Raw genomic sequence first — 25,989 nt, forward strand, 5'->3', positions numbered from 1 at the left:
TCGCTGCAATGAGCTGGCATCTCAAGATACTACAATTAAGCCTACCCCAGCTCAAAGCCTCCCTCTCCCAGACCTGCAAAAGGACCTCTCCTGTTTTTCATTCTTCGCAAGATCCACAACCTGAACTCACAATTCTACTCGGCTTTATTGGACACTAAAAACCGAAAGTACTTTAAACTTACTGGTGCCTGTCACCCTACCCAGGACCTTCCCCACCATGTGCCCGCCACCATTGGCCATGTGGCCAGCTTCGGAGCACCAACGGTTTCCACGGATGACGTCACATTCGCTGCCGCCCTGTACGCCACTTCCGGTACAGCCGACACCATCGACACCGCTGCTGATGCCGCCGCCTCCTACACAGACATCGAGGGCGCCGCTGCCACCAATATCCAAGATTTACCAGCCTACGTCGCTCTGCCCACCACCTCCACAGCCAACAGCTCCAGAGGAGACAATAGCATCCAGCCCTGCCGAGCCTTCACCATCCCCCCAGACCTCCCCCTGACTGAGGACGAATGGTCAGTCCTCAGTAAAGGACTCACCTTTGACCCCCTCCACCCAAACCTAGACGAATACAACTCACATTTGGACATTGAGCAGTTTTTCCGCCAGCGCGCTTATTTCTTTAACCGTGAGCCTAACCCTCCCTCTACTGACCCCTTCTCCCACCTCCAACACACCCCCTCCTCCTGGACACCACCCCAAGGCCTCCTACTCTCCCTCGACCTCTTCATTTCTAACTGCTGACGAGACATCAATCGCCTCAACCTCTCCAACCTCCTCCCTGCAGAACGTGCGGCCCTCCGCTCCCTCCGCTCCAATCCCAACCTCACCACAAAACCCGCGGACAATGGAGGCGCAGTTGTAGTATGGCGCACTGACCTCTACATCGCCGAGGGCAGGTGCCATCTCTTTGACACCTCCTCCTACCGCCCCCTTGATCATGATCCCAACCCCGACCACCAAACCATCATCTCCCAAACCATCCACAACCTCATCACTTCAGGTGACCTCCCACCTACAGCCTCTAATCTCATCATTCCCCAACCCCGCACGACCTGTTTCTATCTCCTTCCCAAAATCCACAAACCTGACTGCCCTGGTCGACCCATTGTCTAAGCTTGCTCCTGCCCCACCAAACTTATCTCCACCTATCTCGACTCCATCTTCTCCCCCTTAGTCCAGGAACTCCCTACCTACGTCCGTGACACCATCCACGCTCTCCACCTCCTCCAAAACTTCCGATTCCCTGGTCCCCAACACCTCATTTTTACCATGGACGTCCAGTCCCTATGCACATGCATTCCCCATGCAGATGGCCTAAAGGCCCTCCGCTTCTTCCTGTCCCGCAGGCCCGACCAGTCCCTCTCCACTGACACCCTCATTCGCTTAGCTGAACTCGTCCTCACCCTCAACAACTTCTCTTTCAATTCCTCCCACTTCCTACAGACAAAGGGGGTGGCCATGGGTACCTGCATGGGCCCAAGCTATGCCTGCCTCTTTGTAGGATACGTGGAACAATCCCTCTTCCAAAGCTACACTGGCCCTATCCCCCACCTCTTCCTCCGTTACATTGATGACTGTATCGGCGCTGCCTTGTACTCCCACGAGGAGCTCAAGCAGTTCATCCACTTCACTAACTCCTTCCACCCAACCTTAAGTTCACCTGGACCATCTCTGATACCTCTCTCTCCTTCCTGGACCTCTCTGTCTCCATCTCTGGTATCCACCTGGAAACCGATATCCATTTCAAGCCTAACGACTCCCACAGCTACCTAGAATACACCTCCTCTCACCCACCTTCGTGCAAAAAGGCCATCCCCTATTCCCAATTCCTTCGCCTCCGCCGCATCTGCTCCCAAGATGAGGCATTCCACTCCCGGACATGGCAGATGTCCTCGTTTTACAAGGACCGCAACTTCCCCTCCAGTGGTCGAAAATGCCCTCGACCATCTCTCACATTTCCCGCAACTCATCCCTCACACCCCCTCCCCGCAATAACAACCAAAACAGAATCCCCCTCGTCCTCATGTACCACCCCACCAACCTCCGAATCCAGCGCATCATCCTCCGACACTTCCGCCATCTGCAATCTGACCCCACTACCAAAGATATTTTTCCCTCCCCACCCTTATCTGCTTTCAGAAGGGACCACTCTCTCCGTGACTCCCTTGTCCGCTCCACACTCCCCTCCAGCCCCACCACCTCCAGCACTTTTCCCTGCAACCGGAGTGCTACACCTGCCCCTACACCTCCCCTCTCACCCCCATCCCAGGCCCTAAGAAGACCTTCCACACCAAACAGATGTTCACCTGCACATCTGCTAATGTGGTATACTGTATCCGCTGTTCCCGTTGTGGCCTCCTCTACATCGGGGAAACCAAGCGGAGGGTTGGGGACCACTTTGCAGAACACCTACGCTCAGTTCGCAACAAACAACTACACCTCCCAGTCGCGAACCATTTCAACTCCCCCTCCCACTCCTTGGACGACATGTCCATCCTGAGCCTCCTGCATTGCCACAATGATGCCACCCGAAAGCTGCAGGAACAGCATCTCATATTTCGCTTGGGAACCCTGCAGCCCAAGGGTATCAATGTGGACTTCACAAGCTTCAAAATCTCCCCCGACCGCATCCCAAAACCAGCCCAGCTCATCCCCGCCTCCCTAACCTGTCCTCCCACCTCAAGCCCCACCCCCATCTCCTACCCACTAACCTCATCCCGCCTCCTTGACCTGTCCGTCTTCCCTGGACCGAACTATCTCCTCCCTAACTCCCCACATACATTCACCTTTACTGGCTCCAACCCCGCCTCTTTGACCTGTCTGTCTCCTCTCCACCTATCTTCTCCTTTATCCATCTTCCATCCGCCTCCCCCTCTCTCCCTATTTATTTCAGAATCCCCTTCCCCTCCCCCATTTCTGAAGAAGGGTCTCGACCCGAAACGTCAGCTTTCCTGCTCCTCTGATGCTGCTTAGCCTGCTGTGTTCATCCAGCTCTACACCATGTTATCTCAGTCTATCCTCATATTTTACCTTATTGCTTTTTTGGTTGCCCACTGCTGTGTTTTTAAAGGCCTCCCATTAATCTTCACCACATTGTCTGCTTTCTCTTTTGTTTTCATGCAATTCTTCACTTCCCTTGTCAGCCACAGTTGCTTCATCCTCCCTTGGTACATTTTGTCTTCCTTGAGATGAATTACTACTGTGCCTCCCGAACTACCACCAGAAACTCTAGCCACTGCTGTCCCACCATCTTTCCTGCTAGGATTCCCTTCCAATCATCACAGACCAGCTCCTCCTTCATACCTTTACTCAATTGTAAAAACATTAAATTGGATTCCAGCTTCTTCCTCTCAAACTACAGGGTGAATTTTATCATGTTATGGTCACTGTCCCCTCGGGGCTCCTTCACCTTAAGCTCCAAACTTGGATATATTACATTTAACTTCTTCAAATAAATCATTATTATGTATTGTGAATAGCTAGAATCCAAGCATGGATCTTTGCAATACCCCACTAGTCACTGGCTGCCCTTCGGAAAAAGACCAGTTTATTCCTACTCTTTGTTTCTGGCCTGACAACCAGTTTTCTATCCATGTCAGCATGCTCCTGCCAATCCCATATGCTTTAATTTCAGATACTAATCTCTTATGTGGGACCTTATCGAAAGCCTGCTGAAATTCTAAGTAAACCACATCTACTGGCTCCCTTTTATCAAATCCAAGAGTTACATCCTTGAAGAAATCCAATTGATTTGTCAAGCATGATTTCCCTTCCATAAATCTGATTCTGTCCAATCCTGTCACTGTTTTCCAAATGCCCTGCTATTAAATCTTTTATAATGGACTCTAGAACTTTCCCCAATACTGATGTCAGGCTAACAGGTCTATAATACATGTCTTCTCTCTCGCTCCTTTTTTGAAAAATAATAGCTACGTTAGCTACCGTCCAACCCAAGCAAACTGTTCCAGAACCCATAGAATCTTGAGAAAAATGAACAGTGATGCATCTGCTTCCTTAAGTTCTCTGGGATGTAGATTATTGGGCCTGGGGGATTTACCACATTTAATCTGATCAATTTCCCCAATACCATTTCCTTACCAATACTGATTTCCTTCAGTTCCTCTGTGCCATTAGACATGTTCACCAACATTTTTGGTACGTTATTTGAGATTTTCTTTGTGAAGACAAAAATAAAGCATGCAACTAACTGTGCTGTCTATTTGTCCCCCAGAGTAACTTTCCCTGCTTCTGACTGTATTTGTCTTCACTCATATTTTTCTCTTTTATTGTATTCTATTTTCCTCCTCTTACTCAATCTCTTTATCCTCCTTTACTGAATTCTAAAGTGCTCTCAATCCTCAGGTCTACTGCTTTTTTGACCAATTTGTCTGTCTCTTCTTTGGATCTAGTACTATCCATAATTTGCCTTGTTAGCCATGGTAAGGCCACCTTTCCCTTTCATTTTTGCGCCAGACAGTAATTAACGATTTCCAAGCACTTCAAACTGTAATTATCAGAATACATTTTGGCAATGCAAGTGCAAGGTCATGTAAACTCTGTTTCAAATAGCTACTAATATTCGGTATTTCAAATGGAATTAACAAAACAAACTGGATCCTAAATGCAAATGAACAACAACATTCACCAGAGTAATTCACCGGTTAGCCTACTTACAATTAATTTTCACTAACTAGGAATGTCAGAGCCCCATAAATTTACCTTCTCTTTCTTCCTCAATTTGCGTCATCTGTAATTCCATGACAGCCCTCTCCTCTTTGGGCTGTCTCCTTGCTGATTCAGAAACCATTTCTTGCCACTCAAACAGCCGATTCTGCAGTTCTTCAGCACTACCGGATTCACTTGTCTACAGGGACATAATACAAGTGTGCACTCAGATATAAGTCTAATTCAATAATTATGCATTCTTCTTATTCATGCCATTACAATTAAGAACAGATGGCCAAAGGCTAATAATAATACAAAATTGCCACTCAATCATATTTGGCTAACAGTGTAATAAATGGACCTGTGATTAAAGGTAATGCATCAAAGCTACTGCTAGTATAAAAAAACTGAAAGGCCACCTTCTGTGCTGTCACTTATGACTAGTAAATTTATTCTTCTTTCTGAAGTTAATTAATTCATAAGAGATTCTTGTCTTCAATTACTTACTACTACAAATAGTGTAATAAATGGGTGTTCAGTAATTATATGATTGCTTTATAGGTATTCTAATCAGTTTGAAAATCCACAGCTGGATTTCCCATCCCATCCCTGTCAACTGGAGCAGCCCTACAGCCATTTACCACTCCAAGCAATTGTAATTGGCTGAAGACAGAATTTCTGCCCACCTCAAAATTACTGGCCACAGCTCTGTCATTCTACCAGTCTGACTGGCCAAGACTGGGACCAAAAGAAATTCTCAGATTCTAAACTCCAGACGAGGTGGGGTATCTCATGACAGGAATAAGGTAAGACCCCTGAAGATGTCAAAGGAGGCTGATGTTTTGATGGAAGGACCAGGGACATGGACTGGTGAGGAGAGAGAATCCAATGTGGAATTGAGGCTCTTGCAGTAGGCACACAGAGCTGCACGTGGGTTAGCACTCACAGCACCAGGGGCCAAGGTTCAATAACAGCTTTGAGCAACTGTCCATATGGAACTTCCACAACTCCGTGCCAGGGTTTCTATTGGGTGTTCTGGATTCCTCCCACAGACCAATGATGTGCAGGTTAGGTGGAAGCAGGAAGGTGGTGGAAAGGCCAACCAGGAAATTTGCAAGTCACTCTCAAAGCTGCTGACATGATCCATGTAATTCTTTCTATAAATGAAAGAGATGTTGCAGCGCATCACCCTGTGCTGCTGTATACAACTTTTCAAAAATCTTATGTTTCAAGTCACTATTACAGAAAACAACATAGATGAATTTCTCAAACCTTATTGCTCCTGGTCTTATGGATTTTCACTAAAGAATACCTTTACATCAAAAATCTTCCATTGCATCGAAGTCCTCACTTCCAACATTGGTTTGAAAGAGGATACTTTGGCTAACAGTGTAGTAAAGAAAATGCACCTTTTCTTCCTTCAATCCACAGACGGTTGTAATTAAGATAATTAGTATTTACCTCTTAGGCTTTTGTGGTGCAGTGTTAGTGTCCATACCTCTGGCCTGGGAGGCCCAGGTTCAAGTCCTACCTGCTCCAGAGGTGTGCAATAACATCTCTGAGCGAGTTCATTGGAAAAATGGGTTAAATGAAAAATTAGGGCCCCCTTGTAGTACAGAGATACAGTCCCTACCCATGGTCTAGGAGGCCTGGGATCAAGTCCCACCTGCTCCAGAGGTGTGTGACAACATCTCTGAATAGGTCGATTAGAAAAATGAGTTAAATGAAAATTTTTAAAAATTAAAGGATCTTTTCGCACAGCAGTGGTGTCCCTTTCTCTGAGCCAAGCAGCCTACATTCAAGTTGCACCTGCTCCAGAATGCATCATAGAACATAGAACAATACAGCACAGTACAGGCCCTTCGGCCCACGATGTTGTGCCGAACTTTTACTCTAATCCTAAGGTATATCTAACTTCCACCCCTACCTTATACTATCATCCATATGCCTATCTAATAGCCGCTTAAATACCCCTAATGAGGCCGACTCCACTACTCTCTCCGGCAATGCATTCCACACCCCGGCCACTCTGATTAAAGAGCCTACCTCTGACGTCTCCCTATATCTACCTCCACTCACTTTAAAACTATGCCCTCTCGTAATAGCTATCTCCACCCTAGGAAAAAGTCTCTGGCTGTCTACTCTATCTATACCTTTGATCATTTTGTACACCTCTATCAAGTCACCTCTCATCCTTCGTTGTTCTAAAGAGAAAAGCCCTAGCTCTCCCAACCTTCCCTCATAAGACCTTCCCTCCATTCCAGGCAACATCCTGGTAAATCTCCTCTGCACCTTTTCCAACGCTTCCACATCTTTCCTGTAACGAGGCGACCAGAACTGGACACAATACTCCAGATGTGGCTGAACCAGGCTTTTGTATAGCTGGAGCATAACTTCACGGATCTTGAACTCAATCCCTCTATTAATGAAAGCTAACGCATCATACGCTTTCTTAACAACTCTATCCACCTGGGTGGCAGCTCTCAGGGAACTGTGGACATGAACCCCGAGATCCCTCTGCTCCTCCACACTGCCAAGAATCTTTCCGTTAACCCTGTATTCTGCTTTCAAGTTTGTCCTTCCAAACTGAATCACCTCACACTTTTCAGGGTTAAACTCCATGTGCCACTTCTCAGCCCAGCTCTGCACCCTATCAATGTCCCTTTGTAACCTAGAACAGCCCTCCGCACTGTCCACGACACGACCCACCTTCGTATCGTCCGCGAACTTGCTTATCCACCCTTCCACTCCTTCATCCAAATCATTTACAAAAATCACAAATAGAAGAGGACCCAGGACAGATCCTTGTGGTACACCACTCGTAACTGAGCACCATGTTGAATATTTTCCGTCCACTACCACCCTTTGTCTTATAAGGGTCAGTTAATTCGGAATCCAATCTGCCACACTGCCCCCTATCCCATGCCTCCTTATCTTCTGCATGAGCGTACCATGGGGAACCCTATCAAATGCCTTACTTAAATCCATGTATACCACATCCACTGTTCTACCTTCATCCACGTGTTTGGTCACCTCTTCAAAGAATTCAATAAGGTTTGTGAGGCATGATCTACCCCTCACAAATCCATGCTGACTATCACGAATCAAACTGTGCCTATCCAAGTGATCATAAATCCTATCTCTTACAGCCCTTTCCAATAATTTGCCCACCACTGAAGTAAGACTAACTGGCCTGTAATTTCCGGGGTTATCCCTATTCCCTTTTTTGAACAAGGGAATGACGTTTGACTCTCTCCAATCTTCCGGCACTATACCCTTGGACAGCGATGATGAAAAGATCATCGCCAAAGACCCTGCGATCTCTTCCCTTGCTTCCCATAGAATCCTTGAATAAATCCAATCACGCCCGGGGGACCTTTCTATCTTCAACTTCCTCAAAATTCCTCGTACATTTTCCTTACTAACATCAACCTCCTCTAGATACCAGCCTGTTTCACACTGTCTTCCTCTACAACTAGGTCCCTCTCAGTTGTGAATACCAAAGTAAAGTATTCATTAAGGACCTCTCCATTCTCTTTCGGCTCCGTGCACAAATTCCCTTTCCAATCCTTGATCGGCCCTACCCTTTCTCTGGTCATTCTCTTATTCCTCACGTACGTATAAAAAGCCTTGGAGTTTTCCTTGATCCTATCTGCCAAGGTTTTCTTATGCCCCCTTATAGCTCTCCTAAGCCCTTTCTTCAGCTCCTTCCTGGATAACTTGTATCCCTCTGGAGCCTTTTCAGTTCCTTGTTTCCTAAACCTTACATAAGCATCCTTCTTCCTCTTAACCAGTCGTTCAACCTCTCTTGAGAACCAAGGCTCCCTCACTCGACCACATCTTCCCTGCCTGGTAGGGACAAACATATCGAGCACACACAGTATGCATTCCTTAAACAATCTCCACATTTCAATCGTGCTCTTTCCCTAACAGTATCTGTTCCCATTTTATGTTACCCAGTTCTTGCCTAATAGAATTGTAATTACCCTTCCCCCAATTATAAACCTTACCCTGTTGTATATACCTATCCTTTTCCATGACTATTGTAAAAGTAACAGAGTTATGATCGTTACTGCCAAAATGCTCTCCTACCAACAGGTGTAACACTTGGCCCGGTTCATTGCCAAGCACCAAATCCAAAGTGGCCTCTCCTCTTGTTGGCCTATTTACACATTGTGTCAGGAATCCTTCCTGAATGCACTGGACAAAATCCGCTCCATCTAAACAGTTATAACTAAAATGTTTCCAATCAACATTTGGAAAGTTGAAGTCACCCATGACTACAACCCTGTGACTTCTGCACCTTTCCAGGATCTGCCTCCCAATCCACTCCTCCACTTCTCTGCAACTATTAGGGGGTCTGTAAAAATCCCCCAAAGTGACTGCTCCTTTCTTGTTCCGGACCTCAACCCAAACTGACTCTGTTGACATATCATAGAACAAAGAACAAAGAAAAAAGAAAATTACAGCATGGGCACAGGTCCTTCGGCCCTCCAAGCCTGCACTGACACGCGACCCGTCACAACTAAAACCCCCTATTCTTCCAGGGACCATATCCCTCTATTCCTATCCTATTCATGTATTGTCAAGGCGCCCTTTAAAAGCCACTGTTGTGATTATTTCCACTACCTCCCCTGCCAGTGAGTTCCAGGCACCCATCACCCGTTGTATAAAAAAAACTTGCCTCATACATCACCTCTAAACCTTACCGCTCACACCTTAAACCCATGGTCCCTGGTAACTGACTCTTCCACCCTGGGAAAAAGCTTCTGACTGTCCACTCTGTCCATGCCCTTCATAATCTTGTAGACCTCTATCAGGTCGTCCCTCAACCTCTGTCGTTCCAGTGAGAACAACCCAAGTTTCTCCAACCTCTCCTCATAGTTAATGGCCTCTATACCAGACAACATCCTGGCAAATCTTTTCTGTACCCTTCAATCTTTTCTGTGCCCTTCAAAGATTCCTAACATCTTTGAATCACACTGTTCAGATATATCTTAATTAATCTCCAAATTTCCAGGAGATCTGGGTTCAAATCCCACCTATTCCAGAAGTGAGAGATAACATCTCTGAATGCGTTGATTAGAAAAGCACTTATCTACTGATTTTCAAGAACACATTTTTGCTCTTTGCAGCAAATTTAGTTTATCTAATGTCAGCTGCATTATTTTCTCTTTCTTGCCGACAGGTGGTCATCTTCTTTCAATACAACATTATCATTCAAACAGTGGTTGCAGAACTTTCTAAAACATCAAAACTGATTCAAGAACGCGCAAAGCACCCACTATTACACAAGCTAATTACAGCAGGCATTTTCAGGTCAAGTGTATGCAATAATGTATCTAGAAGCGAACATTTTTTCACGGATGCAGGGTGAGCACCTAAAATGTAGATACCAAGTCAGGTAAGCAAAACGGTCAAGAAAAATAGGGAAGACAAACTTTGTCAAGTACCCCATAGTTTAAAAAATGTATAATAAGCAACAATAAAACTCATCAATCTAAAAAAATCCATGTAAGATGATACAGCTTGTACATTATCAGTTCATAATATTGGATATGAATAAATTACAGACAACACAAAGCATTTTGCAAACCTGGGAAGTTGCCCTTTTGGTCATCTGTTCGAGATCTGCTTGCATTTTCTGTTGCTGTTCTTCATACAGTTCTAATTTAGCCAGAAGCTCCTCTGCAAGAAAAATCCACCATTCTCTTAATGTTTGGAAGAACAAAATGACAAAATAATTCAATAAGTCAATTATTGAAGTACCATTTTGCACTCTTATCTTTTCAAGATCATCCACTTTTTGTTCAAGATTTCCTTTCTCCTCTTCCAGTTCAGCAACTCGGCTTTTGAGGATAATTTGCTCCTGGTGAGAAGTTTCAGTCTAAAATGAAAATGAAACGTAGTTAAAGAAGAAGTTTTTCTTTTCATGAGTGACATAAATGCAGTTCAAATTAAAGAGAGGCAAAATACTTATTCAAATAGTTTTTATATAAGTTCTTTTTACTTCATACTTGCACTTAGTATTTCACTTTGTCCTACATCCTCATGTCAACTCCCCATTATTTCCTTATTTGAAACAGTTCGTACTGAATCTGCTGGTACCTGTAATTCTGCTAAATCAGTAAAATGCCAGGCTTAACATATTTAACAGTATGCAAGATGACATATGCCAGGAGAAAGGAAGAGAAGGATAGACAGCAGTAGTAATTTAAATGGATTGCATTGATTTGTTGGGTTGAGTAACTTATTAGTGTCTCAGACTGAGATATTTACAGCATTTACAGCACAGGAGGCCGCCATTTGGTCCATGGTATCTGCACCAGTTACCAAAGATTTGAGTAATCCCATTTTCCAGCTTTTGATCCCTAGCCCTGAAGGGAAAGACAATGCAAGTGAATATCTAAATATATTAGGAGTTTCTGACTCCCAACACATTCTGGGCAAAAATAAATTCTTCTCAACTCTCTTCTTAGCCTTCTACCTACCTTCAATCTCTGCCCCCAGTTACTGAACTCTCCAGTAATGAAATGTGTCTTTCTACCCACTCCATCTATCCCCCTCATATATACCTCTATCAGGTCCCACCTCAACCTTTACCACTCCAAGGAAAATGACCCCAGCCTATTCAATATTTTGTCATTTTCTGCTTAGGCTATATCCTGGTAAACCTCCTCTGCACCTTATTTAGTGCAATTACATCCTTTCCATAACGTAGTGGCTAGAACTGCACACAGTACTCCAGCTGTGACCAAACCAGCGTTTTATACAGTCCCAACATGACCTTCTTGTTCTTGTAGTCTATACTTCTGCTAATAAAGGCAAGTATCCCATATACTTGGGATAACCACCTCACAACCACCTCACGTGCGTCCTTGCTATTTTTAGGATATGTATACAAAATATCTCTTATCTCCAGTATTTTCCAGGCCATTCACCGTGTTATTGCTTACTTTGTTAGTCTTGCTAAGTGATTGTCACTGTTGTGTCCACCTGACCAGTCAGTTGATAGACTCCGACACAGTAGGAACTGCAGATGCTGGAGAATCTGAGTTAACAAGGTGTAGAGCTGGATGAACACAGCAGGCCAAGCAGTATCAGAGGAGCAGGAAGGCTGACGTTTCGGGCCTAGACTCTTCTTCAGAAACTTTTCTGAAGAAGGGTCTAGGCCCAAAACATCAGCCTTCCTGCTCCACTGATGCTGCTTGGCCTGCTGTATTCATCCAGCTCTACACCTTGTTATCTCTGTTGATAGCCTCTTGCAGTTTAAGACTATAAGATATTAGAGCTAAATTAGGTCATCCAGCCCAATGAGTCTGCTCAGCCATTCGATCATGGCTGATACGTTTCTCGACACCATTCTCCCTCCTTCTCCCGTAATCCTTGACCTCATTACTAATCAATTTTCTGTTTTAAGGAAACTCAATGACTTGGCCTCCAAAGGCTTCCGGCTGCCATCATGAAAAAGACCTTTTTATCCCTACTCTCTGTCTTCTGCCAGTCAGCCAATCCTCTATTCGTGCCACTACCTTGCCCCTAAAACCATCTTAGCTTATTTATCAGCCTCCTGTGTGGCACCTTGTCAAAGGCCTTCTGGAAATCCAAATAGATCATGTTCATGGGCTTTCCTTTGTCTAACATACTCATTACCTCCTCAAAGAATTCTAACAGATTTGTAAGGCATGACCTCCCCTTCACAAGGCTGTGGTGACACAGCCCTTTCCACCACATACCTCTACGTACTCTGCAATTCTGTCCTCTTTAATGGACTCTAAAATCTTAACAATGATCAAAGTCAGGCTAACCAGCCTATGATTTCTCATCTTCTGCTTCCCTTCTTAAACAGAAGAGTTACATTAGCCATTTCCAAGTTCCTGGGCACATTCAGGAATCACTGCAGTCAGGGAAAGATCACCACCAACATTTCCACAATCTCTTCAGTTATCTCCTTCAGAAACCTGGGGTGTAGTTCATTCCGGCCAAGGCTTCGCTATTCTGCTCAGTATTTACCACCAATCAACTTTCATATTATCTGTGAACTTCATGATCATACCCCCTACATTTAAGTCCAAACTATTAACATATACCAAAAACAATAAACACCCCATCACCAAGCATTACAGAACTCCACTTCCAGTTACAGAACTATTCCTTCAATCACCCTCCATTTCCTGCTTCCCTGCCACTCTGGGATCCACATATCGATTTTGGCTTAGATCCCACAGACTCTTAACAGTCTGCTATAAGGGACCTTATCAAATGTCATGCTGAATTTTGTGAAGACCACATCAAATGCCTTAAAGGAGTGGCAGGTGGAGTTTAATTTAGACAAATGCAAGGTGTTGCATTTGGAAAGGCAAATCAGGTTAGGACTTATACACCTAATGATAAGGTCTTAGGGAATGTTGCTGAATAAAGACACCTTGGAGTGCAGGTTCATATTCTTTGAAAGTGGAGTTGCAGCTAGACAGGAGAGTGAAGGCGGTGTTTGGTACACTTGCCTTTATTGGTCAGTGCACTGAGTATAGGAGTTGGGAGGTCATGCTGTGGCTGTACAGACTGTACAGGACATTGGTCAGGCCACTTTTGGAATACTACAAGCAGTTCTGGTCTCCCTGCTATAGGAAAGATGTTGTGAAACTTGAAAGGGTTCAGACAAGATTTACAAGGATGTTGCCAAGGTTGGAGAGTTTGAGCTATAGGGAGAGGCTGAATAGGCTGGGGTTATTTTTCCTGGAGCGTCTGAGGTTGAGGGGTGACCTTATAGAGGTTTATAAAATCATGAGGGGCATGGATAGGGTGAACAGACAAGATCTTTTCCCCTGGGTGGGGGGAGTCCAAATCTAGACGGCACAGGTTTAAGGTAAAAGGGACCTAAGGGGCAACTTTTTCATGCAGAAAGTGGTGTGTGTATGGAATGAGCTGCCAGAGGAAGTGATGGAGGCTGTAAAAATTACAAGATTTAAAAGGCATCTGGATGGGTATACAAACAGGAAGGGTTTAGAGGGATAATGGCCAAATGTGACTAGATTAATTTAAGATATCTGGTCAGCATGGACGAGTTGGACCTAAGCGTCTGTTTCCATGCTGTACAGCTCTATGACTCTAACTTCTTCAATACCTCTGGTTATCTCCTCAAATAAAATGTCAAACACAACATTCCCTTAACAAATGCATGCTGACTATGCTTAATTTAGTCCTCGTCTCTACAAATGTACATATATCTATTCCTCAGAATTCTTTCTAATAATTTCCTCAGCAAGGATAGCTGACTGGGCTGCCATTTCCTGGTCTATCCCTTCCTCCCTTTTTTTAAATAATGTGACAATGTTAGCAGTCCTCCAGATCTATGGACCAAGAGGATTTGAACATTACTGCCACGGCCCCCAATATTTCCTCCCTTAAAGCCTGGTATGCATCTCATGCATTTAGCATCTCTTCTCACTCTATGTTAATCTCTTCTAATATTCAAACGTTTAAGGTTTTAGCAAAGATTTGCAGCTCGAGTCGTGGGTGAGGTTGTTGACTTGCTCGTCGAGCTGGCTTGTTTTCGTTTGAGACGTTTCGTCACCATGCTAGGTAACATCATCAGTGAGGCCTCCAATGAAGCAATGTTGGTCTACTCCACTTGAAATTTATACTGTCCAGTCTGTTATGGTGAGTAGTCTCAGTTCTGGATTTGTTCTGTAAGGGTCTGTATATGGGGTTCAATTCTTTATGTTTGCTGACGCACGGGAATTCCTAGAGGCATGGTTCTCAACCCATAATGCAACATCAGAATACACGAACATCAGCTAGCAGCAAAACGGCACAACAAACTTTCCTTCATATCAGTACACTCGGACAATGAAGGCCATCAGTTTAGCTGGGACAAGATAACCATAGTAGCCCAAGCCAAACAGAGACACACACAGGAATTCCTGGAGGCATGGTTCTCAACCCATAATGCAAATCAACAAACATGTAAAATTGGACTCCATGTACAAACCCTTACATAACAAAACCAGAAATGACACAATTCATTATAACAGACCAGACAGCATAAATTCCAAGTGGAGTAGAACAACATCGCTTCATTGGAGGCCTCACTTTGATGTTACCTAGCATGGTGTTGAAACATCTGAACGAAAACAAGCCAGCTCAGCGAGCAAGTCACCTACATCAATTTTCAAATGTCATGCTGAACTCCTGTTTCCTCAGCCTTCCAGCCTCATTTACTCATTTTCTAATTTCTAATTTGTCTCATCCTGTCTCCCCTCTGAACCTCTTCTCAGGAGCCCAACCCCTTGCCAATTCAGTTTAAATCCTCCCATTTCCATTTTACATCATTTGAGTACAGTGAAATGGATGGTGCACTGAGATTCAGACTTTCTGTCCATTACTCAGGAAAGTATTCCTTTACATGGTTCAGCTGAGACAGAAGGGTTACTTTGAATAGAGATTATTGATTTCCACCGCAAGGAAGGAAACTTCAGTGTTTCACGGAAAAAAAAGGATCAATGCTACCCTACTTTCATTAAGAGATCATGCCTTGCGTTTTACTTCCATCTAAATAAAAGATGTGCAGTTGCCAGATATCAGAGGTTTAGATTTACACGTACAATTGCATTTTTCACATCTTCTTCAGCCTGCCTGATTCTGGATTTGGACCAAGCTTTCAATTTCAGGAATTTGGCCTCTGATTTAGCAACTTCTTCCATTTTAAGTTTTAGCTTTTCTAGAAAGAAAGAGAATGCAAATAAATATACTGATCACACATCTCAACAATGTCATTAACACCAGCAGAACAAACATCAATAATTTGTTAAAATCCGAAATATCTGCAGATGCTGGAAATCAGAGACAAAAACAGAAATTGCTGGAAAAGCTCAGCAGGTCTGGCAGTAGCTGTGAAGAGAAATCACAGTTAACGTTTCGGGTCAGGCAACTTCCTCAATAATTTGTTTATCGTGTAACTTTGTAGCCAACAATTCTTACTTCTAATATAAAATGTATGGCAGTTTCCATTACAGTTAGTCTATTATGTTGGCTCCTGGTTTATTGTACTAAGTAAAGCAAACAGTGAGTATTGTACTTAGACAATGTGATATTTGTCCGTTCTTGCCATTGATGTGTTCTGTAGCTGATTAGGCTGGGACTATTTTCCCTAGAGCGTCGGAGGCTGAATGGTGACCTTATAGAAGTTTATAAGATCATGAGGGGCACAGATAGGATGAATAGCCAAAGTCTTTTCCCCAGGTTAGCAGAGCCCAAAACTAGACGGCAAAGGTTTAAGGTGAGAGGGGAAAGATTTGAAAGGAACTTAAGGGGCAACATTTTCATGCAGGGGGTGGTGCGTGTATGGAATGAGCTGCCAGAGGAAGTGGTGGAGGCTGATACAATTACAACGTTTAAAAGGCATTTGGACAGGTATATGAATAGGAAGGGTTTAAGAGGAATATGGGCCAAATGCTGGCAAATGGGACTAGATTAATTCAGGATATCTGGTCGGCATGGATGAGTTGCATTAAAGCATCTGTTTCCGTGCTTCGCAGCTCTTTGACTCTTAAGTGGCAACACAAAAAAAATAGACAAGGTGTATGTGAAAATCAAATATTAAATCCACTCTTTCACTGTCGCTGGGTCAAAATTCTGGAGTTCTCTCACAAATGGCATTGTGGGTCAGCACATGGACAGCAGCAGTTCAAGAAGGCAGCTCACCACCACCTTCTCAAGGACAACTGGGGCAGGTAATAAATGTAGGCCAGCCAACAACACTCACATCCCACAAGTGAATCAAAAGAATCTCCTCTGCACACCCTCCAGTGCAAACACATCTTCCTATCGTGTGTACTGACTAAAAGTGCACATAGTACTCCAGCTGCAGCTTAACCAAAGCCAAAGCACGGTACTGTACATGGTGTCCCAGATATGGTCTCACTAATGCTCTGCATAACTGATACGTAATGTCCCTTTTCTTGCATTCAATTCCCTTCGCAATATTCCATAACATTCTATTAGCTTTCTTGACTACTTGCCGTAACTGCACGCTAATCTTTTGTGATTCGTGATTTTTGTGATTGTGATGTCTCTACGTATCAGAGTTGTGCAACATCTCACTACTTAGATAATGTGTCTTTTATATTCTTTCTGCCAAAATGGACAATTTCACAGTTCCCCACATTGTACTCCATTTCCCAGCATTTTACCCACTTACTTAACCTAGCTATATCCCTTTCAACAAAGAACAGTACAGCACATGAACAGGCTCTTCAGCCCATCAGGCCTGCGATGACACATGACACCTTTCTAAGTAAAAAACCTTTTGCATCTATGCAGTCTGTATCCCTCTATTCCCTGCCTATTCATGCATCTGTCAAGATATCTCTTAAGCATTGATACTCTTATCGACTTCTACCTCCTCTGGCACTATAATCCAGGCATTTACCATCCTCTGTGTAAAATATTTTCCTCTTTTACCTTAAACCTATGTCCCCTAATAATTGACATTTCTACCCTGGGAAAAAGACTCAATTATCTACTCCTCTCATAATTTTGTAAACTTCTTTATAGATTACACAGGTCTTCTTCAGAACTCACTTTCTTAGTTAAATTTGCTAATGACACAAAGATAGGTATCAGTTCCGAGGAAGGGTCACTAGATCCAAAAGGTTAAACCTGATTTCTCTCCACAGATGCTGCCAGACCTTTTGAGCCCTTCTAGCAATTAGCTTCTTGGCTTTTGATTTCCAGCATCCGCAGTTCTTTTGATTTTTATCATACCTTCATTCCTCTCATCCAAATCATTTATATGAATTGTAAAGAGTTGAGTCAGTACCAACATGGACCATGACATTTTGTTGATCTCCCTCCCGAAAAGAACGTCCTGTAGCCACAACATGATAACCTTGATCTGGAGAAAAGACTTTGACTATCTACCCTGGAAAAAGGCTCTGACTATTCACACCTCTCAATTTTATATACTTCTATCAGGTCCACAGCCTTCGATGCTCTAGTGAGAACAACCCACGTTTGTCCAAACTCTCCTTATAGCTAAAAGACGTCAATCCAGGCAACATCCTGGTAAACGTCTTTTGCATCCTCCCCAGAGCTTCCACATCCTTCCTGTAGTGTGGTGACCAGAATTCCACACAATACTCCAAAATGACCTAACGAAAATCTCACACAGTTGCAACATGACTTGCCAACTATCAGACTCAGCACCGCGATTGAAGAAGGCAAGCAGAGCTATACTCCTTCTTTACCACCTTATCCACTTGTATTGATACTTTCAGGGAGTTATGGACTTGCACTCCAACATTCCTCTGTACATCAACGCTCCTAAGGGTTCTGCCATTTATTGTATACTTCCCTCTTGCGTTTGACCTCCCAAAATGCATCACCTCACACTTGTCCATGTTAAACTCCATCTGCCAATTCTCCTTCCAACTTTCCAAGTAGTCTATATCCGGATTCCTTTGACAACCTTCCTCACTATCTACAACTCCACCAACTTTCATGTTGTCTGCAAACCTACTAATCAGCCTACTCATATTTTCATACAAATCATTTATACGCATTACAAACAACAAGACATCTCAGGCCTGATCCTTGCAGAATTTCACCGGTCACAGACTTCCAGTCATGAAAAAAACCCTTCCAGAAGTACCTTCTGTCTTCTGTGACCAAGACAATTTTGTACACAACTTACAAACTCACCATGGATCCCATGTGATTTCATCTTCTGGATCAGCCTACTATGAGGGGGACCTTGTCAAATGCTTCATAAAGTCTATGCAGACAACATCCACTGCTCTACCATTATCACTCATCTTTGTCTTTTTCTCAAAAAACTCAAACAAGTTTGTGAGACCAGATCTCTCCCTGCACAATGCCATGCTGACTCTCTCTCTAATAAACACAACCTTCTCCTAACACGAGTAAATCCTGTTCTTAAGAATCTTCTCTAATCATTTCCCTACCATTGATGCAAGGCTCACATTAATCTCCTGGATTATCCCTATTGCCCTTTCAAAACAAAGGAATAAACCTGACTATTGTCCAGGCTTCTGAGACCTCACTCATGTCAAAAGTGGATGCAACAATCTCTGTCAAAGCCTGAGAAATCTCCTCCCTTGTCTCCTTCAATATCCTGGAATAGGTCCCTTCAAGTCCTAGTGACTTAGGTTCCTTAGAACATAGAACTGTACAGCACAGGAACTGTACAGCTGTTTGGCCCAGGGTATTGTGCTGAACGCGACACCAAATTAAACTAATCCATTCTGCCTGCTCTTAGTCCATATCCCTCTATTCCTTGCATATTCGTCTGCTTATCTAAAAGTTTCTTAAACACTCCTATCGTATCTGCCTTCACCACCAGCCCTGGCAGCGCATTCCAGACCCCTACCACTCTCTATGTGGAAAAAGCTTGCCCCTTAAATCTTTGAACTTAGCCAGTCTCACCCTAAATGCATGCTCCTGAGTTGAGACATTTCAACTCTGGAAGAAATGTTCCGGCTGTCAACTTTATCTATGCATCTTACAATTTTATAGACTTCTATCGAGTCCCCCTCAGCCTCTGCCACTCCAGAGAAAACAACCTGAGTTTTTCCAGCCTCTCTTGAGAGTTCATTATAGTTCATACCCTTTAATCCAGGCAGCATCCTGGTAAACCTCTTCTGCACCTTCTCCAAAGCCTCCACATTGTATCTGTAAGGTGGTGACCAGAACTGAACTTCCAGTCAGACTAAGTGTGGCCTGACCAAAGTCTTGTAAAGCTGCAACATGACATCCTGACTCTTATCCTCAATTCCCTGAACAATAAAGGCAAGCATGCCATACACCTTCTTTACCATGCTATCTAATTGCACAGCCACTTTGAGGGAGCTATGGACTTGAACCCCAAGATCCCTCTGTACATCAATGCTGTTTAGGGTCCTGCCATTAGCGTTGTATACGTTTCCTTAACAATGATCTCCCAAACTGCAGCACCCCACACTTACCTGGATTAAACTCCATCTGCCATTTCTTCACCCATATCTGCAACTGATCTATAACCCATTGTATCCTTTGGCAAACTTCTATACTATCCACATCTCTACCAATCTTTGTATCGTCTGCAAACTTTCTAACTCACTCATCTACATTTTCATCCGAGTCATTTATATACATCACAAACAATAGAGGTCCCATTATGGATCCCTATGGAACACCACTAGTCACAGACCTCCAGCCTGGAAAATAACCTTTCACCATTACCCTCTGTCTTCTATGGGCAAGCCAATTCTGAATCTTAAACGTTACATACCTTAATGTTTTTCAAGATAACCAACACATCCTCCTGTTTAATATTGACCTTTTCTTCCTTCATTCAAGCAGTGTGGAGTCACTAGCTAGGCCAGCATTTATTGACCTTCCCTAATTGCCCAGAGGTCAAGAAAGAGTCAACCACATTGCTGTGGGTCTTGAGTCACCTGTAGACAGACCAGGTAGAGACAGCAGATTTCCTTCCCTAACGGACATGAGTAACCCCGATAGGTTTTTCCCTGACAATCCTCAAAAGTCTCATTAACTGTGTCTCTGGATTAATATCTAGCAATAATACCACTAGGTCATCATCTCCCCTTAAAATAGGTCCCAGAATATCAACATATCCATCCCTCATCTTACCATCTTACCATCTTTCACATCCTTCTCCATGATGAATACTGATCCAAGTTACTCATTAATGACCTCTGGCTCTATGTATTAAATTCCCTCCTCTATCCTTGAGTGGGTCAACCCTTTACTTAAGTACCGAAAACAAAGTTGTTGGAAAAGCTCAGCAGGTCTGGCAGCATCTGTGAAGGAAAAAACAGAGTTAACGTTTCGGGTCTGGTGACCCTTCCTCAGAACCCTTTCCTTAAGTACCCTCTTGCTCATAATATATGTATCAAATACCTTGAGATTCTGCTCAGGCCTATTTGACAAGGACTTTCATGGCCCCTTTTAGCCCTCCAAATTTCTTATTTATATTCTTTCCTGCTTCCTTTATATACTCAAGGGCCTTGTTTAATTTCAGTACCTTAAACTTTACATTGGATTCTTTTTTCTTTTTGACTAACGTTTCAATATGTTCTGAGGAAGGGTCACCGGACCCGAATCGCTAACTCTGTTTTTTTCTTCACAGATGCTGCCAGACCTGAACTTTTCCAGCAACTTTGTTTTTGTTCCTGATTTACAGCATCCGCAGTTCTTTCAGTTTTTTATGATCTTTTCAGATTCTTTATCATCCTAGTGAACGTTCTCTGAACTGCCTCCAATGAAATTACATCTTTCCTTAAGTAAGGGGACCAAAACTGCTCACAGTACTCCAGATATGGTCTCACTAGTAACTTGTACGGTAAGACTTCCCTAATCTTATATTCTAACTCCCTTGAAATTTGGGCCATCATTCCATTAGCCTTCCTAATTACCTAATGCACCTATGCGACAGTGTTAGAGTGAGGTCTCTCCCCACTCCTTTTAAATTGCGATGGCCTAGTGGTATTATCACTGGACTGTTAATCCAGAAAGCCGGGATAATGGTCTGGGTATTGGGTTCAAATCGTGTCATGGTAGATGGTGGAATTTGAATTCAATAAAAAGTCTGGAATTAAGAGTCTAATGACGACCATGAATCCACTGTTGCTGGTTGGAAAAACCCATCTGAAATTCACCGATGTCTTTTAAGGAGTGTAACTGCCATCCTTACTGGTCTGGCCTACACGTGACTCCAAACCCACAGCAATATGGTTAACTCTTAACTGCCCTCTGGACAACTAAGGATGAGCAATAAATGTTGGCCTAATCAGTTATGCCCACATCCCATAAATAAATAAAAACAAAAACTGACTCTGGACGGTCCTCAGAATTCGGGCTCTCCCTACACTTCACTCTCTTTGTAAACTTAATGACTCACCTCTTGGTGCTGACTTCAGAAGACACTCCCCATTCCCCACTCAATTTTTAAATTGCTGACTCCTCTTTCAGCATTCTGTTCAGAATATGGTAGTTCATAAAAGCCAGACTCCTTGCCTTGCCATGGTTGACGTACGGTGATACCCCTCAAATCATCTGTCCTCTCTCTCTAGCTGAGAGATGTCTGCAACCCTTCATGGACCATAGTTAATGACCTTATCAAGCTTGCCATAAGGTAGGTCCCACCAACAGCAACGTAACAGTGACTATGTTATTTTATTTGGTTGTTAAGTCATATAAATTACTTATGTTAGGGATGCCTTTACCACAGCATCACTTTAAATCATAATATATTTGGATAAGTTGAAGAAATATTGCACAAGATGAACTATCTCTTTCATACCGACAACTTCAGAAAATCTCATCTAATTACCTTCCAATTCCTTAATCTTCTGTTTATCGATAGTAGCAGTTGTCTCTAACATTACAGAAGCGTTATCATGGGCTTGTAAATCTTGCAGTTGCTTCAAAAGTTTTAACTGATGTTGATCTTTCTCAGCTTGTTCATCTTCATGTTTCTCCTCGATAGCTTGCAATTGCATGCTGTGTTTCTCTCTCATTGTTTTCAAATCCATCTCATGTCTTTCCATCAAATCTCTCACTTGGGCTCTCATCACATGCTTTTCAGCATCAAGCTTAGCCTCAAGATTGTCTTTTTCTAACTGCACAAGTTTCAATTTTTCAATAATCTCCTGAAATTTTTAAAATAATGTTTTAATTTTCTTCCAATGAGAAGTGCAAACCAAAAGGACCTCTGCAAATCTTAAATACAAAATGTCCGACTTCTTTAATAGCAATATAGAATACATGATATGAATGATAAGCAAACAGACAAAACAGCAGTTGAGACAACAAGGTGCAGGGCTGGATGAACACAGCAGGCCAAGCAGCATCATAGGAGCAGAGAGGCTGACGTTTCGGGCCTAGACCCTTCATCAGAAAAGGGGGAGGGGAAGGGGGTTCTGAAATAAATAGGGCGAGAGTGGGAGGCGGATAGAAGAGGGATAGAGGAGAGGATAGGTGGAGAGGAAACAAACAGGTTGAAGAGGCGGGGATGGAGCCAGTAAAAGTGAGTGTAGGTAGGGAGTTAGGAAGGGGATAGGTCAGTCCAGGGAGGACGGACAGGTCAAGGGGGCGGGATGAGGTTGGTCGGTAGGAGATGGAGGTGCGGCTTGAGGTGGGAGGAGGGGATAGGTGGGAGGAAGAACAGGTTAGGGAGGCAGGGACGAGCTGGACTGGTTTTGGGATGCGGTTGGGGGAGGGGAGATTTTGAAACTTGTGAAATCCACATTGATACCATTGGGCTGCAGGGTTCCCAAGCGGAATATGAGTTGCTGTTCCTGCAACCTTCGGGTGGCATCGTTGTGGCACTGCAGGAGGCCCAGGATGGACATGGCGTCTGAGGAATGGGAGGGGGAGTTGAAATGGTTCGCGACTGGGAGGTGCAGTTGTTTGTTGCGAACCGAGCGTAGGTGTTCTGCAAAGCGGTCCCCGAGTCTCCGCTTGGTTTCCCCGATGTAGAGGAAGCCACACCGGGTACAGCGGATGCAGTATACCACATTGGCAGATGTGCAGGTGAACATCTGCTTGATGTGGAAAGTCTTCTTGGGGCCTGGGATGGGGGTGAGGGAGGAGGTATGGGGGCAGGTGTAGCACTTCCTGCGGTTGCAGGGAAAAGTGCCGGGTGCGGTGGAGCTGGAGGGGAGTGTGGAGCGGACAAGGGAGTCACGGAGAGAGTTGTCCCTCCGGAAAGCAGATAAGGGTGGGGAGGGAAAGATGTCTTTGGTGGTGGGGTCGGATTGCAGATGGCGGAAGTGTCGGAGGATGATGCGTTGGATCCGGAGGTTGGTGGGGTGGTACGTGAGGACGAGGGGCAGTTGACATGTTCAACAATTGAAAGAACAAATGTGCACCTGAACTAATGAAAAGGAAACTGAACAGCACTATTATAAATAGAGATTCAGTTACATCATAGGCATAGAAGACTTTTTTTTATCTACTGATAAATGTCACCAGGTGCTCTTCAGCACGTGTTCCGAAAACATAGTGGTATAGTACAACAATCTACAGTGCCACTTCGTGTTCAAAACCTGGAATTACAGTACCACTGGGATTTATTCATCTGGGAAATCCTCATTAAAAGTGTCCATGTAATGAGTTCTATTGTTAGCTGTTTAAAAAAAATTCAAGTGAAAATAGATAACTAAGCGCGTTGACAGGGCACTTTTTTTTTCCCCCAAAAGAAGCTCGTTACATAGTAACATTCCACATATGTCACTTTAAATTATATTGCTAAAGGCTGAAATGAAGTCTTTCAGCTGGTCAACTGCAGAGATCTTTATTGTCAATTTACAGAGCAGCAGGAACCTCTGTCCTCACCTGTATCTTATGGTCTCTCCCATCAAGTTCTTTCTGCAGCACATCCACAACTTGTGTCCTTCCCATTAGTACTTCCTCCTTTTCATGAAGTTTTTGTTTGAGGGCTTTCAACAACTGAAGGAATCAATTAAGTGAAAAATCATCCCCAATACTATAAAAAATTGTAATGCATCATAAAAACCTTGTGCCAGTACCAACATTTATAGTCAGAACACTCCAATGAGTAGGTCCCCATCTGACTTTATTTTTATGCTAAAAATTGCTATTAATGATCCTAAGAAATAAAAGGTTTGTTCACCCATGACATTCCATTGTCTATATTAAGACCATAGGAGCATATGAATTGGAGCAGAATTAGGCAATCTGGCCCATCGGGTGTGCTCTATCACTTAGTAATGGTTGATAGTTTTCTCAAACTCGTTCTCATGCCTTCTCCCTGTAACCTTTGATTCCCTTACTAATCAAAAACCTATCTACCTCTGTCTTAGATAGACTGAATGAATGGTAATGGGTTCCACAAATTCACCACACTCTGGCTGAAGAAATTCCTCCTCATCTCAGTTCTGAAGGGTCATCCCCTCACACTGAAGCTGTGCGTTCAGGTCCTACTATCTCCTACTACATCTTCTGCATGTCCAGTCTATCCAGGTCTCTCGGTATTCTGTAATTTTCAATGAGATCACCCCTTATTCTACTAAACTGTACTGAGTACAGACCCAGAGTCCTCAACTGCTCCCCATATGACAAGTTCTTCATCACCAGGATCATCTTGTAAACCTCTTCTGGAGCCCCTCCAATGCCAGCACATCCTTCCTTAGATCCAGGGCTCAAAACTGCACACAATATTCCAAATGCAGTCTGGCCAGAGACTTCTACTGCTGAGGCTGTTTATCTCTGCTCTTGTATTCTACCCGTCTTGAAATGAATGCTAAGATTGCATTTATCTTCCTAACTGCGAACTGAACCTACATGTTAACCTTAAGTTTATCCTGAACAAAGACTCCTAAGTCCCTATGTGCTTCAGATTTCCTTTAGAAAATAGTTATTTTAAAATCACCTGATGTAGTTGTAAAATTGCACACAAAGGAATGTCAACTTAACAGGCTAAGAATATGCTTACTAGCATTGAGCGTAATTCATAACTTAAGGATACTTGATGGTTTAATCATCAAAAATATATATTAAATGTCCCATGCAAGTACCAGAATTCATACACAAAGAACATTGTAAATATTGTAAATAAACAATACTGCATAAAATCTCTAAATCTTCAATAAAAACAAAATACTGTGGCTGTTGGAAATCTGAACTAAACACAGAAAATGCTGGAGAAATTCAGCAGCTCTGCAGCATCTGTGGAGAGAGTGTTAATGCTTTGAATCTGGTATGACTCTTCTTCACTGTCCAGTGTTAAAAACACAAGTAAATAAATCTACAAGATAGAAGTTATTTTCAAATGAACATTACACAGTTCTGAACAATTTGTAGCTGCAATTTACTTCAATGGAGCTTCAGCAGTATTCATGGAATCTTTCACACAAAATCTGCTTTGTATTTTTGATAGTGAATATCAATTTGTCAAATTCTTTTATTACACATATAACAGTCTTAGTTCAAATATAGTTATCATAAAAAGTTAACCTGTTCAAAATCGGCACTAGCATCTAATTTTGAGGCCAGAATGAAGAGTTCTTGCTCATGCTTCTGTGCTTGCTCAGCAAGTTTGTTTTCCTTTGCTTGAATTATTTCTTGAAACACACGAATCTGAAACAAAGATTCCACCAATGACAAGGTGACATAGATAATGGGATTATTGCTGTTAGTGGAAGAGCGAGGCTGATTGCACTTCCCACTACTAACGAGTAAATATCTTCAAGGGGCAGATCCACAGTTAATTCTGATACAAGTAATTGCTACCACAGTTGCAAACTCTGCAACCAGCTTCACAAAGGAAAA

General features: G+C 43.2%; 1 protein-coding gene across 1 annotated transcript in view; it reads right to left on the reverse strand.

The window, feature by feature from the left end:
* Window positions 1–25,989, reverse strand: part of LOC109932639 (golgin subfamily B member 1-like) — an 81,549-nt gene that overhangs the window by 17,487 nt on the left and 38,073 nt on the right. The window contains exons 8-14 of the mRNA XM_048607204.1: window positions 25,675–25,797; window positions 24,034–24,147; window positions 22,028–22,346; window positions 15,279–15,394; window positions 10,444–10,561; window positions 10,271–10,362; window positions 4,729–4,873 (exon numbers count right to left, since the gene is read on the reverse strand). Coding sequence (XP_048463161.1) covers window positions 4,729–4,873; window positions 10,271–10,362; window positions 10,444–10,561; window positions 15,279–15,394; window positions 22,028–22,346; window positions 24,034–24,147; window positions 25,675–25,797 — 1,027 coding nt within the window. The remainder of the gene's footprint in view (window positions 1–4,728; window positions 4,874–10,270; window positions 10,363–10,443; window positions 10,562–15,278; window positions 15,395–22,027; window positions 22,347–24,033; window positions 24,148–25,674; window positions 25,798–25,989) is intronic.

Source organism: Rhincodon typus, chromosome 17 (genome assembly GCF_021869965.1).
Source record: "Rhincodon typus isolate 14 chromosome 17, sRhiTyp1.1, whole genome shotgun sequence".
NCBI lineage: Eukaryota > Metazoa > Chordata > Chondrichthyes > Orectolobiformes > Rhincodontidae > Rhincodon > Rhincodon typus.